Raw genomic sequence first — 23,622 nt, forward strand, 5'->3', positions numbered from 1 at the left:
CTCACAGTTTAGTTTCTATATCTTTGAAGGTGGAGGGGGATGCCAGCCTATGCACACAGCTTTATCCCATCTGCAAACATGAGAGTTTACATCATGGTCAAGGGAGACCTGTAACTCTTCTTTCCTATGCTTTTTCCAGTGACCCCAGTTTTGCCCGTCTGGGGCAGATGGTGTTGGAGTATGATCACCCTCTGAAGAAGTTGACAGAGGAGTTTGGGCCTCACACGAAGGCAAGTTTGCTGAGAGAGTGGAGAATTCCTCTGGTGGAAGTATATCGTCCTCGTCATTGACATTAAGGATTCATTTGTTTATTCCCACAGGCTGTGAGTGAAGCTCTCCTCTCTTTGCACTTCCTCTTCGTCCGGAGGACCCAGGGGGCTGAGCAGTGGCGCAGTGCCCAGCTTCTGAGTCTCATCAGCAGCCCCCCAGCCATGATTAACCCTGCCAATTCAGACACAGTACGTTCCCTTCTCTGGTCAGTGATGACATTCTCTTTGCCAAGGCCATCTCTGTAGAGAGTGCTTCTTTCAAGAAATATCATCCCTAAGAGTGCTTTAGCCCTCTTCTAGGATATGCATCTAAGTTGATAACCTCTTATAGCTAAAATATCATGTTTGGATTCGAGCTTTTGTTTGGACCAGGATTGGCGTGTGGCTGCCCATAGGAAGAATTTAATGAATAACCATAGAATGAATGGACAGATGAAAGTGAGTCATTAGACACCTATTCAGCCCAGCAGGAAATTAAACATAGGCATCAGTTAATGAACAAATATTTTTCTTCAATTAATATGGGCCCAACATCCGTGCTTCAAGAACTTAAACTCTTGGAGGGAACATATGCCACGTAGTCATAAAAATACAAGAGATGGTACAAGATGAATGAGAAACGCCAAATGAGTGATTTGTACTTGAGGTGGCAAAAAAATCCAAAGGAGGAAGCGATCATGAGAACATTTTGAGTATCGCTTTTCTAAGCTGTTGAAGAGATACTATATTACATGTTTCGTTGTCCCAACTTCCAGCCCAAGCTTCATTTCCTTTTCTCAAGTGTATTCATTTTTGCTCATTTCACTTCCACTGCCTCACCTCCATGATTGGCAGTTTCCCCAGCTACTGGTTTACCAAAGTGTCCTGAGTCAGTCTGGTAAAATAAAAGTTGGTTTTGATACTTAAATTCTAGTTTGACTGCCCTGGTCTTGACTGCCTTAGTCTTTAGGGGAAGACCAGGTTCAATAACTGCTTGACCATCTCTGCCTCTCTTCTCACAGATGGCCTGTGAGTACCTATCTGTGGAAGTGATGGAGCGCTGGATTATCAGTAAGTTTTATGGGATCAGGTGGGAGTAGATGTCGCAGCGTGTTACGTGGATAGAAAATTCTAAAAGTCTTCATCTGCACTATTTTATCTACCTGCAGTTGGGTTTCTTCTTTGTAATGGGTGCCTCAACTCCAACAACCAGTGCCAGAAGCTGTGGAAGCTGTGTCTGCAGGGCTCCCTGTACATCACCCTAATCCGGGAGGATGTGCTACAGGTGCACAAGGTCACCGAGGACTTATTTAGCAGTTGGAAAGGGTGAGACATGAGAGCCAACTAATCTTATTTTGAGATTTTTATGGTTTTGGGGAAGAGGGAAGACAGAAGTGAAGGGAAGAAAACATTCTCAGGAGGGAAGATCGGTTATTTACATTAGATGACATTGAGAAGTCAAAGAAAATGAGGACTGGAAAATGTTCATTGGATGTGGCTATAAAGGTGGTCTTAGTGCCCTTCCTGTGCACAACTTCAGTTGAGTGGTAAGGTTGAAAACCGGGTTGTGGGTTTAGAAGCAAATGGGAGATAAGGAATTTAATAAGTAATTCTTTTAAGAAGTTTGACTGTGAAGGGAAGACTTGAGAGAGAACTATAAAGAGAAGGAGGCGTTGGATTGAGGAAGGGGTCACATATCTTTATTACTTTTTTATTATTGCGCACTAATATCCAGAAATGTACAAAATAGAAAGTGGACGTTGACTACAATCTCATCTCCCGGAATAGTTTGGCGTATGTCCTCCAGATGCTTGTGTGTCTGTAACACGTAAAGGTGTGAATGTGTTTTCAGTCTTACATAAGCAATTTTTAAAGAGCAATGGACCCGCCGCTACATTATGTTCTGCAGTTTGCTTTTTTTCACTTACTATATTTCGGATATTTTTCCTGTCTGTCTATAGTGACTTATCTTATTCTTTTTAACAGTTGCATAGTATCCTATTATGTGGTTGTAACATAAGTTATTTACCCAATCCCCTGTGATGGACATTTGAACCATTTCCACTTTCCTTTCTTTGTTTTTTAACTGAAGCATAGTTGAGAGTGTTTCCTTTTTTAAAAAAAAATCATTACAAACAATGCTATAATGAACATTCTTAGACGCATATCTTCATGAACATTTCTCTAAGGTAGATTCTCAGAAGTGGAATTGCTGGGGTGAAGGGTACGCATATACCAAATTTTAATAGCTCCTACCAAATTGCCCTCCAAACAGCTGTATTATCTGCAGTCTATGAGAATACTTATTCCTCATACTCTCAACAACTGGATATTACCATAAAAAGAATCACTGTCAGAGTTAAGAGAGAGTAAGTCTAAGATTAATAATTAGAAGTTACAAGGGGTGGATTTGGGTCTATATCTACATCCATATCTGTATAGCTATAAAACTTTCTAATAATTATTGCTTGTTTTTTTTTTGAAGTTTCTTTATTTCTGAGAGAGAGAGAGAGAGAGAATGAGTGGGGGAGGAGCAGAGAGAGGGAGACACAGAATCCAAAGCAGGCTCCAGGCTCTGAGCTGTCAGCACAGAGCCCAATGCGGGGCTCGAACTCGCAAACCGCAAGATCATGACCTGAGCTGAAGTCGGACGCTTAACCAACTGAGCCACCCAGGTGCCCCAAATGATTATTGCTTTTAAGGAATGGAAGGCATGTTTGAAGAGTGTTCAGTTCCCCATCACTAAGAACAACAACTAAGATGTAAGGTTTATAGTTGAGGGAGGTTTTTGGTATAAATGATCTAATTTGATCTTCATGGTACTTATATTCATGTGTAAGTATTAATATATTTTTTATAGATGAGAAAATAGAATTAAATCTCAATGCCACTCATTGGAAATAGGAAACAATTCCAGATTATTTGACTCTAATCCTGTCGCTTTCCATCATACTATGTAGAGGTGAAAAAATGATCTACCAGGAATGCTGTGGAGTTGAATCATGATTTAATTAAGATACTTTCCAAGTCTAAATTTCTTTCATTCTGTGCCAAGTTCAGTAAGGGAGTGGTTTGGAAAAGGGAAAAGAAAGGTTATGAAGTTTGACTAATGCAGTGGCAACAGTGATGCAGGACAAGAGAAGACAGATGGACACAGGGAACACACAGAGCCTAAAGTAATGTGGGATTTTTGAGCCTGGATCACTAGTAGAAAAAGGAGATGGTCAGGAGAGTCAAATATTACAGACAAGTGAAGATCAGCGAAAAGGCCATTTGGTGATTCAACAGTTCACATTGACTTTAGAGAGAACAGTTTTTTAAGTGTCAAAAGCTTTGTGGGATTCAAGGGTCAGTGAAAGGTGAGGAAGTCAAGAGTTTAGGTGTGTCTTTGGAGGAGTTTGGTGGTGTGGGAAGACAGGAAAGTTCAGCAGATTGTCAAGGTCAAGTGAAAGTCTTTCAGGATAAGGGAGGCTTTGAACTTATGTGTTGGGAGTAGAGAATAAACTGGTGGAGAGGGAGAGACCAAGTGACAGAGGTAACTGATAAAGAAAAATTCTAAGAGGAGAAGGGTGAGAATGGAATCCAAGGTAGAGCTGGAGTAACTACTCCTACTTAAGAGCAAGGCCCGTGTCATATTTATGCACTGCCTCTTTTGTCTCCCCCAAACCTGGAAGAGTACTTGGCCTAATGGTGTCAAGGCAGGAGCACATGACAAGAAGTCCAGACCCAGTTTTGCCATTACAACCCTATGTAACCTTGGGCAAGTCGTTCCTCTTCCCTGGATATTATTTTCTTCATCCGAAAATAGTGAGGAGAACTGGATAATCTCTAAGCTGTATGAGTCTCTTATTAGTAGGCCAGGGAGAAAAGTTAGGTTTGGAAAGATCCTGAAAGTGAGGGGTGCCCATGCTTCCCATACATAGGCTGTCATTTGGAATCTCTCAGGACTGGGAAGGTGGGACAAGGTCTCTAATTGGTGGTGTGGCCAACCCTGCTGTGCTTGTGTCAATTTTCAGGTATGGCAAGAGAGTGGCAGACATAAAGGAAAGCAAGGAGCATGTAATTGCAAACAGGTAAAGGTGGGGAATGGGCTCGCCAAGAGGGGATGGAATAGGAATCTCTCTTGACCTTTGTTCTCACCTAAACCGCCCACAGCTTAATTGCTTCAACCCAAGAACTTGCTGCTTCCCCACAGATTCTTGTGTTTTCTTACCAAGTCTAATGGCAGCACTGAATGTTCCTCCTATCTGATACCCCTTCCTAAATGCCTTAGGAGGATTTTTAAGGATGGGAGAGGCACTATTCTCTCGTTTCTACTTTCTTTCCTTAGCGGCCAATTTCACTGTCAACGGCGCCAATTTCTGCGGATGGCAGTGAAGGAGCTGGAGACTGTGTTAACAGATGAGCCAGGACTGCTGGGTCCCAAGGCAAGAAAATGAAATGCTGGCAGGGGAATGATGACCAATGATGAAAGACTTTGTGGGGGAGTGACTTGGCATTCATTAGTTTTTGCATTTCTGATTCGTTCGTCATCTGTTTATATATGTATACACTGATTCCCTTGAATCCTCCTGGAGCACCCCAAAACTTTTTGGATCTCTTTATTGGGTACCATCAGGGAGTAGTATATGATGCATTATAGCTATTTGTGTACTTGTCTTATCCTCTATTTGAGTGTGATCTAATTGAAGACAGAGCTTGCTTTTTTTTTTTTTTTTTTTTTTTTTTTTGCCAAACCACATAAATGCCTACTAAATATTTCCGAGACTTAATAGAGATGAGATAGTATTGACTGTGAGCTAATGTCAACATATGTGCATGTCTGATTCTGTTTCACGTGGTTTTTATGGGTCTCTGTGTTTATTATTGGATACTATTGCTGGTGAGGTTACACGATTGTGTCCGTAGGCATATTATCATGATGGTTCTCTGTGCTCTGAAATCCATTTTTAAAGTTGAAAATTCTCATAATCTCTGTCCTTTCCTTAGGCCCTTTATGCTTTCATGGCTCTGTCCTTCATTCGTGATGAGGTCACCTGGCTGGTTCGCCACACAGAAAACGTCACCAAGACAAAGACACCTGAGGACTATGTTGACTCGTAAGTACTTGACATGGTTAAGAGCCTTGACCTTAGATGGATTGGGAAATGGGACAGGGAGGCATCAGATGACCTCAGGAGGTCTCCGTTTCTGCTCTATTATCACTGTCTTTGTCTCAGTTGATATTTCTAGTCTCAAAACCTCCCTGTTCTCTTCCTCGACTCTGCAGGAGCATTGCAGAATTGCTTTTCTTATTGGAGGAGATTAGGGCTCTTGTCCGGAGACACATCAAAGTGATACAGCAATACCACCTTCAGTACCTGGCCAGATTTGATGCCCTTGTGCTCAGTGACATCATTCAAGTAAGTTTAATTAACTAAACTTTGGAACTGTCAGGGCGATCCCTGGTCATTTCCCGCTGGGGGCCACCCTGGCTGAATCTCATGCTTTGTAGATTGTCAAAAAGCCCGATTTTCCTCTCTGCATTTGTTGAAAGAAAAAAAAAAAGACCGATAATCTCCACGGTCTTTTTTTTTCCCCCCCTCTTACATGAAGAAATAGGAGAGAAAAATACTTAGGAGAGAATATTTCTTCTTACATGAAGAAATAGGAGAGAAAAATACTACTTAGAAATAGGAGAGAAAAATAAAGAGAAACTGGGTGTTAGCATGGCAGTGAACCCAGGGGATTTCCTCCATCTCTTGGTTAGCTCTTTCTGTTTCTGGCACTTACCAGTTCTTTCTACCTTCATGAACTGACTGAGCCTTGTGGTCCTGGTTTCTGTCCTGGTGGAACCTCTACCCACTTGATGTCAACTCGAACTTCTCTTTTAGAACCTGTCTGTGTGTCCTGAGGAGGAGTCCATTATAATGTCCTCATTTGTCAGTACTCTCTCCAATCTCAATCTCAAACAAGGTAATTGGAGGGAAGAGGAGAAGGTAAGGTATATAAGGGTGAACATCTTTTGTTCTAGAAATCTTGATCTCTTGAGCCAGGGAGTGGGACAAGATGACTTTGAAAAGGACCTACCATTCTGTGGAGTTTGATATAGGGTGCTGTTTTATTATTTTCTTTTAAACTTCTGTTTTTCTTGTAGTTGATAGTGGAGAGAAATTTGAATTCTCTGGATTGAGGCTGGACTGGTTCCGTCTACAGGTAGGTCTGTTCCTGTTAATGGTCCCGCATTCTCAAGGTTCTTCCTCCTCAACAATCCCTTCTCTGTTTATTTCCTAATCTCTGCTGTATAGAGTGATTCAACATTGACAACTACTGATTGACAGGACAAACCCTAGCCAAACTGTAGCTCCTAGGTGGGCTGTCCTTTTCATTTATTTTGTTCTTCTCCACCCTTTTCCTAACTCCAACCACAGGCATATACCAGTGTGGCTAAGGCTCCCCTGCACCTTCATGAGAATCCTGACTTAGCCAAGGTGATGAATCTCATTGTCTTTCACTCCCGAATGCTGGACTCAGTAGAGACTATACTGGTGGAAACTTCTGACTTGTCTACTTTCTGGTATGCCCTTATTCAGAGCTCTTTATCATTTGACCTGATCTCTTCCCTGGCTTCTGTGGAGAACAGTAGTTCCTTCCAACAGATGGGAAAATATTGTTTGAGAGTTCCTTAGAGGCAGGTGCTCCAACTCACTCATGCCAGGTTCTACCAAATCATAGGAATTTTAGGTTGATTCCCTTTTGTTTTGGCTTTCTTTAGGATAATTATCTGTGATAATTCATCAGTATATATTTTTCCACACTGGTATCTTTGGAACCTTCTGCAGCTTCTTTTTATTCTTGGGGTATTTTGATTTAAAAGAGACATGGAAAATGTGGGGTTTCAGTGGAGGGAGCTGAAAATAATTGAGAGAGTTGGAGAATAGGGCCTTTGGAGAATGAAAATTACTTTGTCTTCCTTAGGTATCATTCAGCATTTATCAAGTGACCACTGTTGGACATAACTCTGTCCTTTGGCAGATCAAACAAACAACACAATATGTTGGCTCTGTTCTCTGCATTCAGTATAGGTGGGGAGATACAACACCCATGTACATGTGAAAAGGACATCAACATAATAATTGCAAATGTAAGAAAGTGTAAAAAGAGTGCATGATATTGAGAGGATATAGGGTTGAGGAAAGATTAGTATCATGGAATTAACCTAAGAAAGTTTTCTGGAGCCTCAGTGGTCGAATTTTGGGAGGGATGTGAATTAATATTACTGTAGGACTTCTAAATTAGGGGGAATAGCCCAAATCATGCAGAAGCTCTAGGGCGCCTGGGTGGCTCAGTCGGTTGAGCGTCTGACTTCAGCTCAGGTCATGATCTCACAGCTCGTGAGTTCGAGCCCCGCGTCAGGCTCTGTGCTGACAGCTCGAAGCCTGCTTTGGATTCCGTGTCTCCCTCTGTCTGCCCCTAACCCACTCGCATTCTGTCTCTGTCTCTCTCAAAAATAAACATTAAAAAAAATTTAAATCATGCAGAGGCTCTGAGGGAAGAATAGCAAATTTTGGACAAGGGCAGGGAAGAAGATTAGCACTAAACCACCATGGGGTCCAGTATGAAAATCGAAAAGGGTTAAGTTTCTTGGTTTCCTGTCTACCTTAAGAGTAGGGAGTTGTGGGGGCACCTGGCTGGCTCAGTCTGTAGAGCATGTGACTCTCAATCTTTGGTTCATTAGTTCAAGCCCCATGTTGGGCATAGAGCTTACTTAGAGAGAATGATAGAGAGAGAGAGACAGAGAGAGAGAGAGAGAGAGAGAGAGAGAGAGGTAGAGAGAGAGGAGGGAAGTGAGGGAGGGAGGGGTGAAGATCAGTAGATATTTGTTGAAAGAATGAATATTCTCTCCACCTCAAAGGGACCAGCAGGCTCCTAAACCCTGGTTCTAAGTCTGCTTCCCCTTTGTCTGCAGCTTCCATCTCCGCACCTTTGAGAAGATGTTTGCCGTGACCCTGGAGGAACCTACCATGTTGCGTTATGCCATTGCTTTCCCTCTGATTTGTGCTCATTTTGTCCACTGCACTCATGAGATGTGCCCGGAGGAGGTGGGTACCCTGACCTCTAAGCCCTGTCATCTCTCTAATCACATCTCATCCATATTCCACAAAACACAATTCCAAAGGTTGGTTTTGGTCATAAGAAGGGTACAAACATAGGTATGTGACACGTGACCCTAAGTGTCTCAGCTTGATGTAGAACGTGTCCTCTCTCTGGGTCTGTTTCTTCTTCTGAGTGGTGGCTCAGAGCAGATTATGAGGAAGAAGTGACTGTCTTGGTGTTGACAATTTCTTCCTTGGTTCCTCTTTTCCAAAGTACCCCCACCTGAAGAACCATGGCCTTCATCACTGCAACTCCTTCCTTGAAGAGTTGGCCAAGCAGACCAGCAACTGCGTCCTGGAGCTCTGTGCTGAGCAACGAAACCTGAGCGAGCAGGTAGGCTCAGTCTTCTCTCTCTATTTCAGTTTCCCTCTGTCTACCTTGTCTTCCTGTCAAATGCCAAGTTCTCTAACCCTTTCTCCCAAGTAGAGCTAGGGCTTTTGTGTACTTGAGTTTATGGCAGGTTTCTTTTCTTAGTGTAGTTCCTTCAGTCTTTACTCCCTTAGGACGAGATAGAGGTGTCCAAAAATACTCTTATTTGAACAGCTGCATACCAGCAAAATCTGTGCTCTCATTTGAAACGTTCTGAGAGAGGAGTTAGCTCCCTTGTTTATTCCCCCTCCCCTCTCTGCCCTGTGTATGCATAATTAGGACTGTGGCCCCTATATCACCTGTCTTGTCTCACCTTTCTGTCCAGCCGCACCCTAATCCGTGGCCATGTGAACATTTTCAGGCACCTCCTCTGTGTTTATCCTCAGGGCTGCTTTCTTGTCCTTGTCTGCTTGTTTCCCCCACCCCCACGCCCCACCTTGACTGACTCACAGCACCTGGTCATGATTAGCTCAACCTAAATTTCAGAAAATTAGAAAATGAGGAACTTGTTGCCCTGGAGTCTTTTAGGTTTCCTGGACTACCCACCCTTCCTGGGTTTGAGTCACGCTTTGTAGCAACTTTGGTAGAAGAGGGTCCAGGTTGTGTGTGTGTGTGTGTGTGTGTGTGTGTGTGTGTGTGTTGTGTATACATATGGATGGTTAATATTATTACTTACGTAACCTTCCCATTGTCTCATATGTAAAATGCGGATAAAAATAGTTTCTTCACAGAGGTATCATAGAGATGCAATGAAATAGAGTATGTTAAAGATTTAGTACACCGCTCTCAATAGATGTCAGCTGCTATATTATTTGGTACTTACTGAGCCCTAAGCTCTGTGCTGGGTTTTTGGGACGGGGTCCCAGAAGGAAGTTACACAATCCCTGCCCTTGGGGAATGTCCTGGTTTAAGGGAAAGAGGAGTACAAACACATGCCAGAAAGAAATTTAAGTGATGAATGCCCAGAAGCTAGGCAACCAAGTAGAATTGCGGGCATATTCTTCACTTATTTTGAGTCCCTACTACATGCAAGGGACGTGAAAGAGATTTGCTCAGTGTTGTATCAGGGGTGACTCAAGCGTGATGTGAGTAATTGTTTTCACGCACACCAGGACTTTTGTGCCCAGATGAGTATTGCCCCTTCTAAAGTTATCATTTGGAATAAATAATTAGTGATGTTGCCATAATGAGCAGAGTTACGTTATTTTGGAATTACTTTCAGAATCTACCGCAGACGTTTTGGCATAATATCAGGGCTGACACATCTTTAGGGTCACATCTCTTAGCATGACTGTGAAGTACCAAAACCGGTTTTCTCATGGTGCTTACGCTACTCTAAGAGGAATTCTGAATGAGGAGTTTCCAGACGTGCTCTGCACAGGCTCCGCAGCATTGGATTAAGTGGAGAGAATTCTAAGATGATTATCTTGAAGGAGAAACCTGAATATATAATTCTATCTTATATTTTCTGTGCAGCTGACTGGGCTGTCTCAGTGAAGAGAAGTGATACAGAATTGATTAATAATAATAAAAAAAGAAGTGGAAAGAGAGTGCTGGCCATATTGTGAGCTCTGAATCTTTGGACAGCTACATAGCACGGGCATCTGTATCCATGGGACAGAATGTGAAGGGATGTAAAGTGAGATGGTTGTTGCATCCAAGCAAAAAATAACTTTCTTCCCAGGTTGGAAGATCCTAGAAAGTGCAATTGCGTGGAGCTCTTAGGTCCTATTCCTTTTACTTGAATTTTTCCATCAGTAAAGAGTTTCTCTCAGGATGTGAGTGGGGACTTGATGATCTGATCCATAAAATACACTACCGTTTCTAGACTTTGAGCCCTACCCATGGAGAGATATTTAGTGATACCTAAAAGAAATGAGTGCATTTCAAATTGGCCCCCATTCAAGGAGGAGATGCTGGAAGGAAAGAGAGAGAAAGGCAGACAAATAAAAGAACAGACAATAGTGGAGGGTCTGCGAGATGGGCTCCTTGTCAGTTTTAGGAATGGATCTCACTATTCACTTGTGTTTGTCCCTAAAGCTTCTACCTAAGCACTGTGCCACTACCATCAGCAAAGCCAAGAATAAGAAAATCATGAAGCAGAGGCAGACTCCCAGAAAAGGAGAACCTGAGAGAGACAAGCCAGGAGCTGAGAGTCACCGGAAGAACCGCAGCATTGTCACCAAGTGAGGACCTGGGCCCTTGAGGGCCAGGTGGCCACTGCCTCCAAGAAGGGAGAGCAGGGAAGAGGGAAGGTGATTCGGCAGAAGAACGTGCGAGTGGTGGTGGCAAATGGCAGATATGGAAAAGCACTTCCGTGTGAATTTCCTACTTTGCCTTTGAAGGCGGCATCAATGTCCTAGAAGTTGAAAGGGTCTGAGGGTCATGGGCCTGTCAAATCCTTCCTGGGTACTAGCAGGTAGTGCCAGCCCTGTAATTAAAGCTCATTTTACTTTCTCAATTTCCCAGCATGGACAAACTACACCTAAACTTGACAGAATTGGCGCTGACAATGAATCATGTGCACAGCTTCTCTGTGTTTGAACACACGATCTTCCCTTCTGAGTATCTCAGCAGCCATCTGGAGGCCAGGCTCAACAGGTATCACTCTTTCCTTGTCTTCTATGTTTGCATGGTATGGTAGTCCTTTTTTTTTTTTTTTTTTTTTTGAGAGAGAGAGAGAGAGAGAGCACACACGTGAGTGTGTGCGTGAGCGGGGAAGGAGCAGAGAGAATCTTTTATTAAAAATTTTTTAAAAATTTATTTCATATATAGAGAGGGAGCACAAGTGGGGAAGAGGGAGAGAGGGAGAGGAAGAGGGAGAGAGAGAGAGAGAGAGTGAGAGAGAGAGAGAATCCCAAACAGCCTCCATGCTCAGTGTGGAGCCTGACATGGGGCTGTATCCCATGACCCTGGGATCATGACCTGAGCCAAAATTGAGTTGGATGCTTAACTGATTGAGCCACCCCAGTGCCCCTGCATAGTATGGTAGTTCTTAAAGTTGGGTTCTGTTAGATTCATTTTGGTGGTCACTCTGATGGAGTTAATCTGGCATAGGTCTCAAGTATCTTTATTAAAATGCAATTAACAAAAAAGGTCCCAACATTCTACAGGTGGTTTGGTAAACAACCGGAACTGATCACCACTGGTTTAGTGGTTTAGTAGAGTGAGCGGGGATTTCGCAGTCAGGAGACCTGTGTTGACATCCTGGCCATTAGTTAAGACACTGGAGTGGGGAATCTGACTTGTTTGAGCCTTGTTTCCTACCCTGCAAATAAGGATAATGATATTTACCTTATAATGAGAATTACCTGTAATTGAGAATTGGTATAGAATTAAAGGTAATAATGTGTACGAAGTTCCTGACACATACAGGCTTCAATAAAATAGATTCCCTTCCTTCACTTTGCCTGTCTTTCCATTGCCACCTGAAGTAGGAGGAATATTCCTTATATTGGAGTTGAGTGCTATAGTCAGTAATTAGGGGAATGAGGGGAAGAGGTTTTGTTTTTTTTTGTTTTTGTTTTTTGTCTTAAATAATACTCCAGTCTTCTATGTTTTGTTTTGGAATTTGTAATCTATTCGCTTGAGTTGCCAGGGAAGGCGTGCTTGAGAAAGTGACATTTGGGTAAACTCCTGAAGAAGCCAAGTGTGTGACTATCTGAGGAAAGAGCGTTCTAGGTAGAGGAAATAGCCAGGGCAAAGGCTCTGAGATGGGAACCTGCCTAGAATGTTCAGGGACACGGGGGAGGCCAGGATGGCTGGACCAGAATGAGCCAGGGACTGATGGGTCAGATGTCAGGTTAGAGACTAGGTTGGAGGAGTTGGCAGACTGTGTAGGTGTTTCTATGTCATTGTAAGGACTTTGACTTTGACTCTGAGTGAGATGGGGAGCCTTGACAGGGTTTGAGCAGAGCACTAACAAATGTACCTACCTTTTTGGGTTTCTATGAGATTTAAAAGAGGTAATGTGTGTAGTTAAATCATAGCACAGCACCTGGAACACAGTATGAATGTGCTGCTACTGTGTTTAATATTATGATTGTGATTATGATTTTTGTCACCCAGAGCCATTGTGTGGCTGGCTGGCTACAATGCCACGACCCAGGAGATCGCGAGGCCTTCTGAACTGTTGGCAGGAGTCAAGGCATATGTCGGTTTCATACAGTCGCTGGCCCAGTTTGTGGGTGCAGATGTTTCTAGAGTCATCCGCAATGCCCTCCTGCAGCAGACACAGCCACTGGACTCGTGTGGGGAACAGACGATCACCACTCTCTACACAAATTGGTCAGTGTTGCTTAGCTTCTTCCATTGCCTTACTCCTTTGTTACCACTTTTGCCTTTACACGGTCACACCTTGGGTCCAGGCATTTTAGCTCTGAGGGTCATAGACCCCCAAATAGAGGCTTGTTTCTGCTAGAGGACTAGAGCAATAAGCGGGGGGCAAACCCAGATGTCCTTCTTTCCATGTACCATCTATTTCTGACCTTCCATGTAACACCCATTCATCTACCCTGTAGCAATTTGACCTTTCCCCTCTTATTCTCCAGTTCTTAATCTTCCTTTTCTGGATTCTTACTGTTTTAATTCCAAATGTTCTCTCTTCCTCTTTCTGAAGTTCTCTTATTTCTCTTTGCCCAGCTTCTCTACCTGAAGACTATTCTGTCTAACACAGTATCTCCAGGATACAATCACTTCATCCCAGATACGACCATGTCGAGTCTAGCAGTTTGTTTTTAATAGGAAGGGAGCTGCCTCTCCAAAACCAGAGGAGGTAGGGATTAGCAATGTTTCCTTTGAGAGTTTAAGGATGGAAAGGAGCCAGATTCCTACCTCCCCAAGCCACTGGGTGGCGCTCTTAATCCAATATCAGCTCAGCAGGAGCCAGGCTGCAAAGAGCCCCCTGAGCAGGGGGAAAGACGAGACCAGTTTTGCAAGTAAGAATGCCACCAGGGGCGTGTCAGGAAAGGAAAATGGGTGTTGTGGGTTAGGTGAAGACTTTGAATTGTTAAAGAGGGCATGCTTCTCTGAAGGGGGCACCCGCCCCTTGCCTCCACCTGATCACTACCCCCACTAAGCGCCTTACTTTTAATGGAAAGTCTCCCAGTTTCAAAATTTTGACAACAAATTCAAACTAAAAGAAAAAAACCTCTCACCTTTGATGGCTGGGTTTGCCCCCCACCCAGGGGACTTCTGTAAGACCTAGACCCAGAGCTAGTTCCTGGGTGAGTGGCAGGGGCTGGCCACACCCTCCTTTGCCTGGAGGTTGGGAGGGGATATTTGGAGGCTGGATGACCAGTGCTCACAAGGCTTCTGTCAGTCCAGGAGGTTTGACTTGGGACTCGGCTTCTAGAATCCTATGTCCTCAGTCCAACATTCTTTTATTTAAAATTTTTTTTTAACATTTATTTATTATTGAGAGACAGAGACACAGCATGAGCAGGGGAGGGGCAGAGAGAAAGGGAGACACAGAATCTGAAGCAGGTTCCAGGTTAGTCCAACATTCTTTTATTTTTTTTTTTAATGTTTATTTATTATTGAGAGACAGAGACACAGCGTGAGCAAGAGAGGAACAGAGAGAGAGGGAGATACAATGGAGCAGAGAGAGAGGGAGACACAATCTGAAGCAGGGTCCAGGCTCTGAGCTGTCAGCACAGATCCCGACTTGGGGCTCGAACCCACAAACTGTGAGATCATGACCTGAGCCGAAGTCGGACGCTTAACGAACTGAGCCACCGGGCGCCCCCCCTCAGTCCAACATTCCAACATTCTCATTGGAGAGGTTGAGGCTAAGTATATTTCAGAGGAGCCCAGTTAGTAGGAACTTTTATCTTGTCAGTTTGGGCTTGTCTTACCTGACAGAGAGAGGCCTAGGGTGAGGGGAGAGAACAGTTGGAAAAGAGCAGGGGCTGAGAGAGGGGAGTGCATACTGTTACATCTGACAGCCCCATGAAATACCCTGGTGAAATACCCTGCGGACTGGAGGAGAAGCAGAATTACAACACTGCCAGTTGTTGTTGAGCCAATGGCTTGGGGTGTTAATTAGAGTGTTTTGCTGTCTTCTTTGAGTTTCTTCTCCCCACCCCAGCCTTTGGCAGAGTTTCTCTTCCCAAGCCCAGTGGTAGTAGTGGGGAGCAATGGCAGGGAGAAACGATCGAATACTAATCTCGTGTGCTTTCTTGGCCAACCCTTAGGTATCTAGAAAGTCTGCTTAGACAGGCGAGCGGCGGCACCATCATCCTCTCCCCCGCCATGCAGGCCTTCATCAGCCTTCCCAGAGAGGGGGAGCAGAACTTCAGCGCAGAGGAGTTCTCTGACATCTCTGGTGAGCCCGGGGCCTGGTCTCCTTGGCAAGGAGCTGAGCCTTTCCCCTCAGTTCAGCATCTCGGCCTCCAGACCTTCCCAGAGGCTCATTCTGTAGGCTCCTCAACATCTCTGCGGGATTACACGTTGGGGACAATAAAGAGATCCTAAGTGAGAGCCAGAATTGAGGAGTGGCCTGGGGGTTGCAGGTGGAGAGGGAGAATGAGGGGAGTTGGGAGCTAGGTAAGGCCACTCAAGTTACTGAAAGGGTTTATTTTTCGAAGGGTGGTAAATAGTTATTTTCCATTTCCGCACAGAATAAAGAGTTAGACATATAACGAAGGGTAAAAGATAAATAAATAAATGTAAGGAGGGAATTCTGATATTTGGAGTTATTAAATAGTAGTCTGATGTCATGGCATCTTCTTTCTGAGGGATAAATTTTAGGGCCTGAGCCAGAGCTTGGATTGCTGATGTATAATGATGATAAAATAATAGATGACATTCACTGTGGGCTAAGTTCTAAATGTTCACACCTATTAATCCCTTTAATCCTCACAATGGCTTTGAGGTAGGAACTCCCATTACCCCCGTTTTACAGATGAGGACACTGAGACACAGGGAGGTTAAGGAGCTTACCTAAGGTCACACATTCATAAATGTCTGAACTGGGATTTCAACTCAAGGCAGTCAAATTCTAGAACCTGGGTGCTTAATCACATGCGGTGCTGCTTCCCAGTGTCTAGAAGGACTTTTGTGTCTTAAGGCCGGTGGGTAAGGATTGTGGAGTGAATGAGTTGGGGTGTCCTTCTCTTTTTAAAAGAGGGCTGGAAGCCATACAGATCCTTTTTAATGGATTTGTTTTACTGACTGATTGATGAACTATCCTACCGTTTCCTCCCTCCTTTCACCTCCATATAAATCCTGGCTCCTGCATGGTGTCTGGTACAGGTGGGGGATGCTTTCGTGACCCCGCCTTCTCCATTCTTCCCCTTCCTTGTTTGGGGGGGCATGTTATAGAAGAGCACACAGTTCTGTTGTCCAGTGCTGTCTCCTTCGTACCCTCATTCTGATTCCATTAGTAAGCTGACCCTACTCTTTGCGCGCTGGAGGCTTCAGATGTCCCCTTTCATCAACTCCACCCACAAACTGTAGGCAGCATCTAAAATCAGCTTTAGGTCTTGCTGACAACTGATGAGCAGCAGGAGGTAAGGCTGATTCCCCCTTCTACCACCCCCACCCCAATTTCCCCAAGTTACCATGGTGATGGGGCAATGCTACTGTAAAAATAGATAGATGGAAAGAGAAGGATGGCCTAGGGTTACTAGCCTGGAGTTGAGAAGACTAGAGTAAGGAGATTCAGCAGATCTGAACTGGATGATCAGTGTGTTTTCTCTCTCCAGAGGAGGCAGTTCAGCCCCTCTTTCTCTCTATCAGCCATTTTGGCATTATCAAGTTGACCAGGTGGCACATCTTTTTCTAATTCTCAGCTCAGTTTTTTCTACTATAAATTGGAGAGGCCAGAAGTGTGTAGTATTTACTCTAGACGGGGCTCTGACCAAGTTCCACTTCCTCTGTTCTTGGTGGAAGCAGAGATCAACTGGTCCTGCCTTCAACAGCTTGAGCGTGAGCCTTGATTTCTTTCCCCTCTGAACTCCTATTAACAATGTTAAACTCACTTTTCTGCTACCGGTCTCTTGTTGTTGCTACTTTTGGTTTTGTACGATTTTCTCTGCTGGGATGATGCATGGCCAAAGACCATCGCTGGAGCTCCTTCCTATTTGGATTTGTCACTAATGTTTCCAACAGGGGATTTCCCCAGTAGGGTGTCGTTTAATCCACAAAGAGCCGAAAGTGGGATGAGTAGGGACAGATAAGGCATCCGGGGCAGACTAGAGGGAGGAAGGACTTAGAGGAAAAAACAACTGGGATTCTGGGAATGTGTGTTGGTTATGAAAAAGAAAAGGTAGGTCCAGGAGAGGAAAATTTGGACAGTGAGGCATTAAATAAGGGAAGCAGAGGGAGGAGCACAGAAGACACCAGAGCTTAGATAAGAAACTAGTTGTGGTATCTACAGAAAGGGGCAATAAGACATTGTGCTAGGTTTCAGGTACCAGCCCTTGACTTGGTTAAGTGACCTTGAACAAGCGCTTGACCATGTCTGTTAAACCAGAAGGATGTACTGTATACCTCAGAGGGCTGTTAATAATGATCACATCAATAATCCTTTAATCATATATATCTTTGTGGGCTTCTAAGATTTTTAGCATGGGCTCTTATTGACTCTCATATCAACTCCGTGAAGTATTCGGGGCAGATATTAATTTCTTCATTTTACAGAGAGGTAAATGGAGGCTCAGAAGGGTCAGTGACTTGTTTAAGGTCTTACATCTAACGAGTTAGTACAGCTAGTCTTGCAAGAGCAAAACCCAGGTACCACAGAGAGGGACTTGGGAAAGGATCACTTCCTGTAAGAATGTAAAGTAAATATCATTTGTGGTAAGTGTTTGCGTGAGTACCAGTGGGGAGGGGGTAAATGGTCCCACAGGATGGCCAGGTCTGTCACCTAAATGTAGGATTGCAGGCCACTTCTGCTCCCCAACTTCCCACTTCCTTTCCTTGAGGAAAAATATTGTAAATGTTCAGATTTACCGTCTGTCTGTGGTGTAAACACTCCAGTGCCCTCTGAGTCCCACCCGGGACCTCTGTAACTCTGTTTCAGAGATGCGGGCCTTGGCTGAACTGTTGGGCCCCTACGGCATGAAGTTCCTGAGTGAGAACCTGATGTGGCACGTGACCTCTCAGATTATGGAGCTGAAGGTACTGTGGAAACAAGGCCTGGGAAAAGGCGCAGCCTCAGGGAAAAGGGGCAGGAGTAGGAGACTGGTCGGGGGGGTGGGGGGTGGGTGGGGGGATGTACCATGGTCTTGTCTTCTCCTGCTTCATGTCTCTGTGTCCTGGCTGCAGAAGCTGGTGGTGGAAAACATGGATGTACTTGTTCAGATCAGATCCAACTTTAGCAAGGCAGACTTGATGGCTTCTCTGCTGCCCCAGCTGACAGGTGAGCACCTCCCTGATGGGACAAGGAACTGTGGCCATGGCATTACGGATGACAGGGGTTTTGGGGGAGTGGGGCGGGGCTAGGCTGGGTGTGCAGAAGCAAAACCCGCACTAGTCTCCTGAGTTTTACTTTTCTCACGTTCTTCCTTCTCCGCAGGGGCTGATAATGTGCTGAAACGCATGACTATCATTGGAGTTATCCTCAGTTTTAGGGCCATGGCCCAGGAGGGACTTCGGGAGGTGAGCTGAGGGCAAAGGGCTGCCCCAGAATCACAGATGCCCCTGAGGGTAGGGTTTGTATGAGAAATTGCGGAGACGTGTGGTGAGCATTGAGGAGAGAGGGGGAACGTAATTTGGTAGAGGTCCCGGAAGATCTCTGGGGACAGATGAGCAGAGGACACCTAGAAGCATGATGCGAGGGCCGCGTGGGAGGCTGGTGGGTCCCTTATCCAAGCTGGGGCCCTTGTTATGTTTGTTCTGTCTATCTTTGCAGGTACTGGCACTGCCCTGTGAACTCATTTATCTTCTGTCTCCTCCAGGTGTTCTCCTCCCACTGCCCATTTCTCATGGGTCCCATAGAGTGCCTGAAGGAGTTTGTGACCCCAGACACAGACATCAAGGTATGGGACAGCTCGAAGTGCAATCCACTTAGGAGATTGTTGTTGTAGAAAGGACGTACCCAGGACCTCGTGAGGGAGGGAGGGCTCTGAAGAATACTGTAGGGGAGGAGTCAGCATTTGAATTTTTAAAAAAATCTTTATTTATTTTTGAGAGAGAGAGAGAGAGAGAGAGCAGGGGAGGAACAGAGAGAGAAGGAGACACAGAATCTGAAGCAGGCTCCAGGTTCTGAGCTGTCAGCACAGAGCCCGAGGTGGGGCCCAAACTCACAAACTGCGAGATCATGACCTGAGCTGAAGTTGGACACTTAGCCGACTGAGCCACCCAGGCGCCCCAAGGAGCCGGCATTTGAATAGGAAGGAGCTGGGAGAGATTTTGTAGAGAGAGGAGTAATGGTCAGACGATATTCTTGGAGAGACAGGGCAGAGCTGGAGAGACATGAGGGGGATGGACAGAACTGGGAGCCTGGCATACCTGTGAGAGGGTTGGGGAAACGTTACTGGAGAAAGGTAAGATCTAGGGTAGCATTGGCGGCTTTTTCTAGCTAAAGTGTGCCAGTTAGATACTGAACTGTGTGCAAACAAGTTCCCTCTTCAGTCAGGAGCTCAGGTACTTTTTGTAAAATGATTTATTGCTTCCATCCCCACCCTCTCCACCTGAGCCCAGTTTCCCTTTTCTGGCCTTTCCTTCCTCCTGGTTCTGAAACTTTTTGATTCCTCTATGTCTGTGTCACCTGGCTCAGGCCTGCATCTACTACAGAGATGGAGAGAGGAGGAGGGGCTTCTGCAGGCACCCTGAGTAGAACATCCACTTCTCTGCCCGCCCCCCGCCCCCCATCTTTGCAACATCTTCTTGTCTTTTGGATCACCTGAAACAAACAGGTGTGTTATGTAGGATATACAGCCAAAGGCTGGGAACAAGGGCCTTCAGACACATAGGGCAGGCCACTTCTTCATGGAGAGAGCTCTGTGATTAAGAGGGAACTGGTCAGCAGGAAGAATCAAAGTTGGATATTAAGAAAAACTTCCTTGCCTTGAGATCAAAGGAATTGTGAAATTTCCCCTCTCTCCCCCTGAACCTCAGGCTGAAGCAGTCCTGGGGACCATGTGGGTTTGATGTTTCACTGGGCTGGCTGCCCCTTCTGACTGTTCTTTTACAATGAACTTGGGTTTCTGGAAGCTGCTGATGTCGGGGATGAATGCTATAGCCTGTCAGAAGCTTGTCTACCTGTATCTCCTGGGCAGCACTGATTTTAGGCCCTGCCTGCTTGTGAAAATAAGTAGGTTGGAGCCGGAGTGTGGGGGGAGGAGAGGTGGCCTGTCCATCAGAGATTCTGTTGCTGTCTCAGAGGAGTGCGAAGATTAGGGAAAGAGAAAATAAGACTCCTTCGATCATCCCTTTCTTCTTCCAGAAAAATCACAGGTCATGGACCCGGTCCCTGATCTCCCCAGACCCATGAACTATAGGGAATTTAATTAAAGGGCAGAGCAGAACGTGGCAAAGGTGAGCCTTCCATGACAAGTACCATAGGTGAAGTGTGTGTTGATAGGTGTATCTGTAGGGTGCTTTGCTAAAGTTACCCCACCCAGTTGTCTACTCTTGAAACAATTGTCCTTGTTCTCTCCAAACATTTTCAAGTAATTTGGTTAACCTCAAATGAGGTCTAAATACTCGGCATGGGAGTGGGGCTTTGGGGCCATATCCTGGGAACTTGATTTTAAGTACTAGAGATTCAAGTATCGATCAATAAATGTATTTTTGTAATTTAAATTTGGTTAGCTAACATACGTTCAATATTGACTTCAGGAGTAGAATTTAGTGGTTCATTACTTACATACAACACCCAGTGCTCATCACAGCAAGTGCCTTCCTTAATGCCTGTCACCCATCTAGCCCATCACCCACCCACCTCCCTCCATCAATCCATAGTTTGTTCTTTATTGTTAAGAGACTCTTATGGTTTGTTTCTCTCTCTTCTCTCCGTCTCCCTTCCCATATGTTCATCTGTTTTGTTTCTTAAATTCCATCAATCAATCAATATTAATTGAATACCTTCTATGTGCTTAGCATTGTGTTAAAAACTAAAGAGGAGGAACAGAAGTGCAATGTTCCTGGCTTTGAGATAAAAGGAAGAGGAGGAAAGGAATAATGTTGATTGGTGACTAATGTTTATTAGTGACTCTGAGTGTGTAGGGTAGATGCTTTATACATGTGACCTAATTTAATCTCCACAACAACTCTGTGAGGTATTGTTCTCCCAGTTTTACAGATGAGGAAACTGAGGCTCAAAGAGGTTAAGTAACTTTTAGCCAAGGTCACACATGTAGAAAGTGGTGGTCCTGGGATTTGAACCCAGATCTTCTCACTCCAAGGCCTTTTTCTCCCCTCAGATGCCATGAGGTTGTAAAGGATTATTTTCTAGGTGCTGAGATAAGCCATATGTGCCACCTCCTATCTGAAAAGGTAACTGATAGTACCATGTGTGATCCATGCTAAGTCCGTGGTACCACTTTAGGAAGGAAGAGATGAATTGGGCCTGAAGTGTTTCAGCGAGGGCTTCACACATAATATGAGATTTGAGTTAAGCCTCAAGGGGTGGGTGTCACTTAGATAGAAGTAGAGGTCAGGAAAAGACGCTGTAGATGAAGAGGGAACCCAAGTATGACAGTAAGGAAGCGAGTTGTAGTTTGGAGGCAGTGAATTGATGACTCTGGTTGCATTGACTGTAGGAAGCTCTTGGGGAATTAAGAGTGAGAGAGGAAATTCATACTGTGGAGTATCTGAATGCCAAACAAAAGCATTTGTGCCTTTTCTCTGTAGGTTATGGAGAGCTATGAAAAGAATACCTAGAAAAGATGATAATTCACCGAAGGGTTAACATCTGTGATCTGGGAATCCTGACTACCTGTAGCTTCTGTCAAACACTTCCCTCTGGGAACCCTGTCCAGAATGTTGTTTTCTTCTCTACTAGGTGACCCTGAGTATCTTTGAGCTGGCCTCTGCTGCAGGAGTGGGCTGTGACATTGACCCAGCCCTGGTGGCTGCCATTGCCAATCTGAAAGCTGGTAAGACTGGGGAAAGTGGGCAAGGGAGGGCTTGGACCATTATTTTTAGGTGGGAAAATGTCAATGTCAAAAGAAATCTTCCCTTGGGATTGTGAATTCAGAGGATATAAGCTGGGAGCTAAAGAAAGACTTAAAGTGTAGTCCCTAACCCCCAGAAAACATTTACATAGGCAATTTAGATTCCTAGCCACGTTCCAACCAGTTGACCTGTCAATCTGCTAAAAAATATTAAGCGAGAGCCCCTTTGATGCTCAGCAAATACTCAAAGGAACTTGTGCTCTAGTTGGGGAGGTAAGATTAATGCAAATGAGACAATGAGAGAGCAAGCCACAGTTACATGTGATTTCATGCTGAGTTACATGTGATTTCATGCTGTGGTACAGCATCTATGTGCCTCAGAGTGATCTGGTGCTCTCCCCTCCCATAGAATCACCCTGATGCTATTCACTTCTTCCTCTCGTCTCCCGTTGTCTTTTACATTTCCCGGTACACATTTCCTCTTTCTTACCCACACTCAGAATGGGATGAAACCAAGGGGCTGGTATTAAGCCCTTTCAAAATTGCTGGACTGGCCCTTCTCTCTTAGTTTGGTAAGACCCTTCCCTCTCCTTCCTGCCTCCCCACCCCATCAGGCAGCTGACAGTGTCCTCTGACTGCATGTCCGCAGAGCCCTTCCCCAAGAGCTCCGCTTTGGTCACCAGAGGAGGCCTCCAGGATCAGGCCCCTCATGAGAAGTGGAGGCCAGTCCTGTTCCCCTTCAGCAAGAATGACTTGCCTGCAGTGCTTTAGAAAGCGTTTTCCTAGATAATTTTCTTACAGGATCTTCCCAGTAATCCTGGGAACTAGGACCTCTATAGAAGATAACTCCTGTTTGCTGATCGTACTTTCCCTCTTTTTTTTTTTTTTTTCCGTCTTACCAGATACTTCATCCCCTGAGGAAGAATATAAGGTGGCCTGCCTGCTCTTGATCTTTCTTGCTGTTTCCCTCCCACTCCTCGCCGCTGACCCTTCTTCTTTCTATAGTATTGAGAAGGATGGTAAGTAAGGAGTAGGTGGGAGGGACCAGTGCTATTAGGATAGTCTCCCGGGGTAGGGAGAGGAGACGGAGACATTTGTCTGGAGAATGTACAGAATTCTGACTCAGGTGTAAAGTTCTGTTTCAAAGAACACTTGAGAATGAAGTCTCCGTAAAATTCAATTCCAGTGAGATTTCTTAGGAATACCCTTATCCTAATAGCTAACTATCTTCTGATGTTTCTAGGAATATCATCCCCCAAATGCCTCCTGGTCCTTTTGGTGTCAAACGGGGGTGGCCTAGCCTGAAACAGTGAGAAAGTACCAGCTGGGGTCAGCCTGGGGTGGCTCACTTTATTTCTTTTTGTGTCTCTCCCCCTCTGTCAATCATAACCTAGGTTACAACAACAATATTCACTGCTTGACCAAAGCCATCATCCAGGTATCTGCTGCCCTCTTCACACTCTACAACAAGAACATCGAAACTCACCTCAAGGAGTTTCTGGTGGTGAGTACAGAGCCCAAGGCATAGCCCACCTCAAGCCCAACACAGGGCTTTGAGATCAAGAGCTGAGCTGTGATCAAGAGTTGAGTTGGACACTTAACTGACTGAGCCGCCCAGGCACCCCCAAGTCCTCTGTTTTTAATAAGGTCTCTGGGACATCTGATGCACAGTCAAATTGGAGACACCAAGTTTTAGAACCCATAAGGAAGCCCTTTCCAACTCTAATCCTCACAAACAACAACGGAACCTTTTTTCACATTCTCAAACCTTAGTGTAAATCAGAATCACCTGGAGAATTTCTGAG

General features: G+C 44.8%; 1 protein-coding gene across 2 annotated transcripts in view; it reads left to right on the top strand.

Annotated features, from left to right (window-relative positions):
- Window positions 1-23,622, top strand: part of NCKAP1L (NCK associated protein 1 like) — a 58,303-nt gene that overhangs the window by 28,123 nt on the left and 6,558 nt on the right. For both annotated transcript variants that reach the window (XM_053226338.1, XM_027036360.2), the window contains 24 exons: window positions 140-230; window positions 321-458; window positions 1,271-1,319; window positions 1,418-1,574; window positions 4,265-4,321; window positions 4,579-4,675; window positions 5,238-5,347; window positions 5,518-5,650; window positions 6,122-6,203; window positions 6,385-6,443; window positions 6,659-6,804; window positions 8,197-8,329; window positions 8,598-8,717; window positions 10,794-10,939; window positions 11,223-11,354; window positions 12,822-13,040; window positions 14,948-15,078; window positions 17,779-17,876; window positions 18,024-18,117; window positions 18,274-18,356; window positions 18,656-18,736; window positions 21,706-21,799; window positions 22,720-22,836; window positions 23,212-23,321. In XM_053226338.1, the coding sequence (XP_053082313.1) occupies window positions 140-230; window positions 321-458; window positions 1,271-1,319; window positions 1,418-1,574; window positions 4,265-4,321; window positions 4,579-4,675; window positions 5,238-5,347; window positions 5,518-5,650; window positions 6,122-6,203; window positions 6,385-6,443; window positions 6,659-6,804; window positions 8,197-8,329; window positions 8,598-8,717; window positions 10,794-10,939; window positions 11,223-11,354; window positions 12,822-13,040; window positions 14,948-15,078; window positions 17,779-17,876; window positions 18,024-18,117; window positions 18,274-18,356; window positions 18,656-18,736; window positions 21,706-21,799; window positions 22,720-22,836; window positions 23,212-23,321 (2,677 nt within the window). The remainder of the gene's footprint in view (window positions 1-139; window positions 231-320; window positions 459-1,270; window positions 1,320-1,417; window positions 1,575-4,264; window positions 4,322-4,578; window positions 4,676-5,237; window positions 5,348-5,517; window positions 5,651-6,121; window positions 6,204-6,384; window positions 6,444-6,658; window positions 6,805-8,196; window positions 8,330-8,597; window positions 8,718-10,793; window positions 10,940-11,222; window positions 11,355-12,821; window positions 13,041-14,947; window positions 15,079-17,778; window positions 17,877-18,023; window positions 18,118-18,273; window positions 18,357-18,655; window positions 18,737-21,705; window positions 21,800-22,719; window positions 22,837-23,211; window positions 23,322-23,622) is intronic.

The sequence above is a fragment of the Acinonyx jubatus genome, chromosome B4 (assembly GCF_027475565.1).
Source record: "Acinonyx jubatus isolate Ajub_Pintada_27869175 chromosome B4, VMU_Ajub_asm_v1.0, whole genome shotgun sequence".
NCBI lineage: Eukaryota > Metazoa > Chordata > Mammalia > Carnivora > Felidae > Acinonyx > Acinonyx jubatus.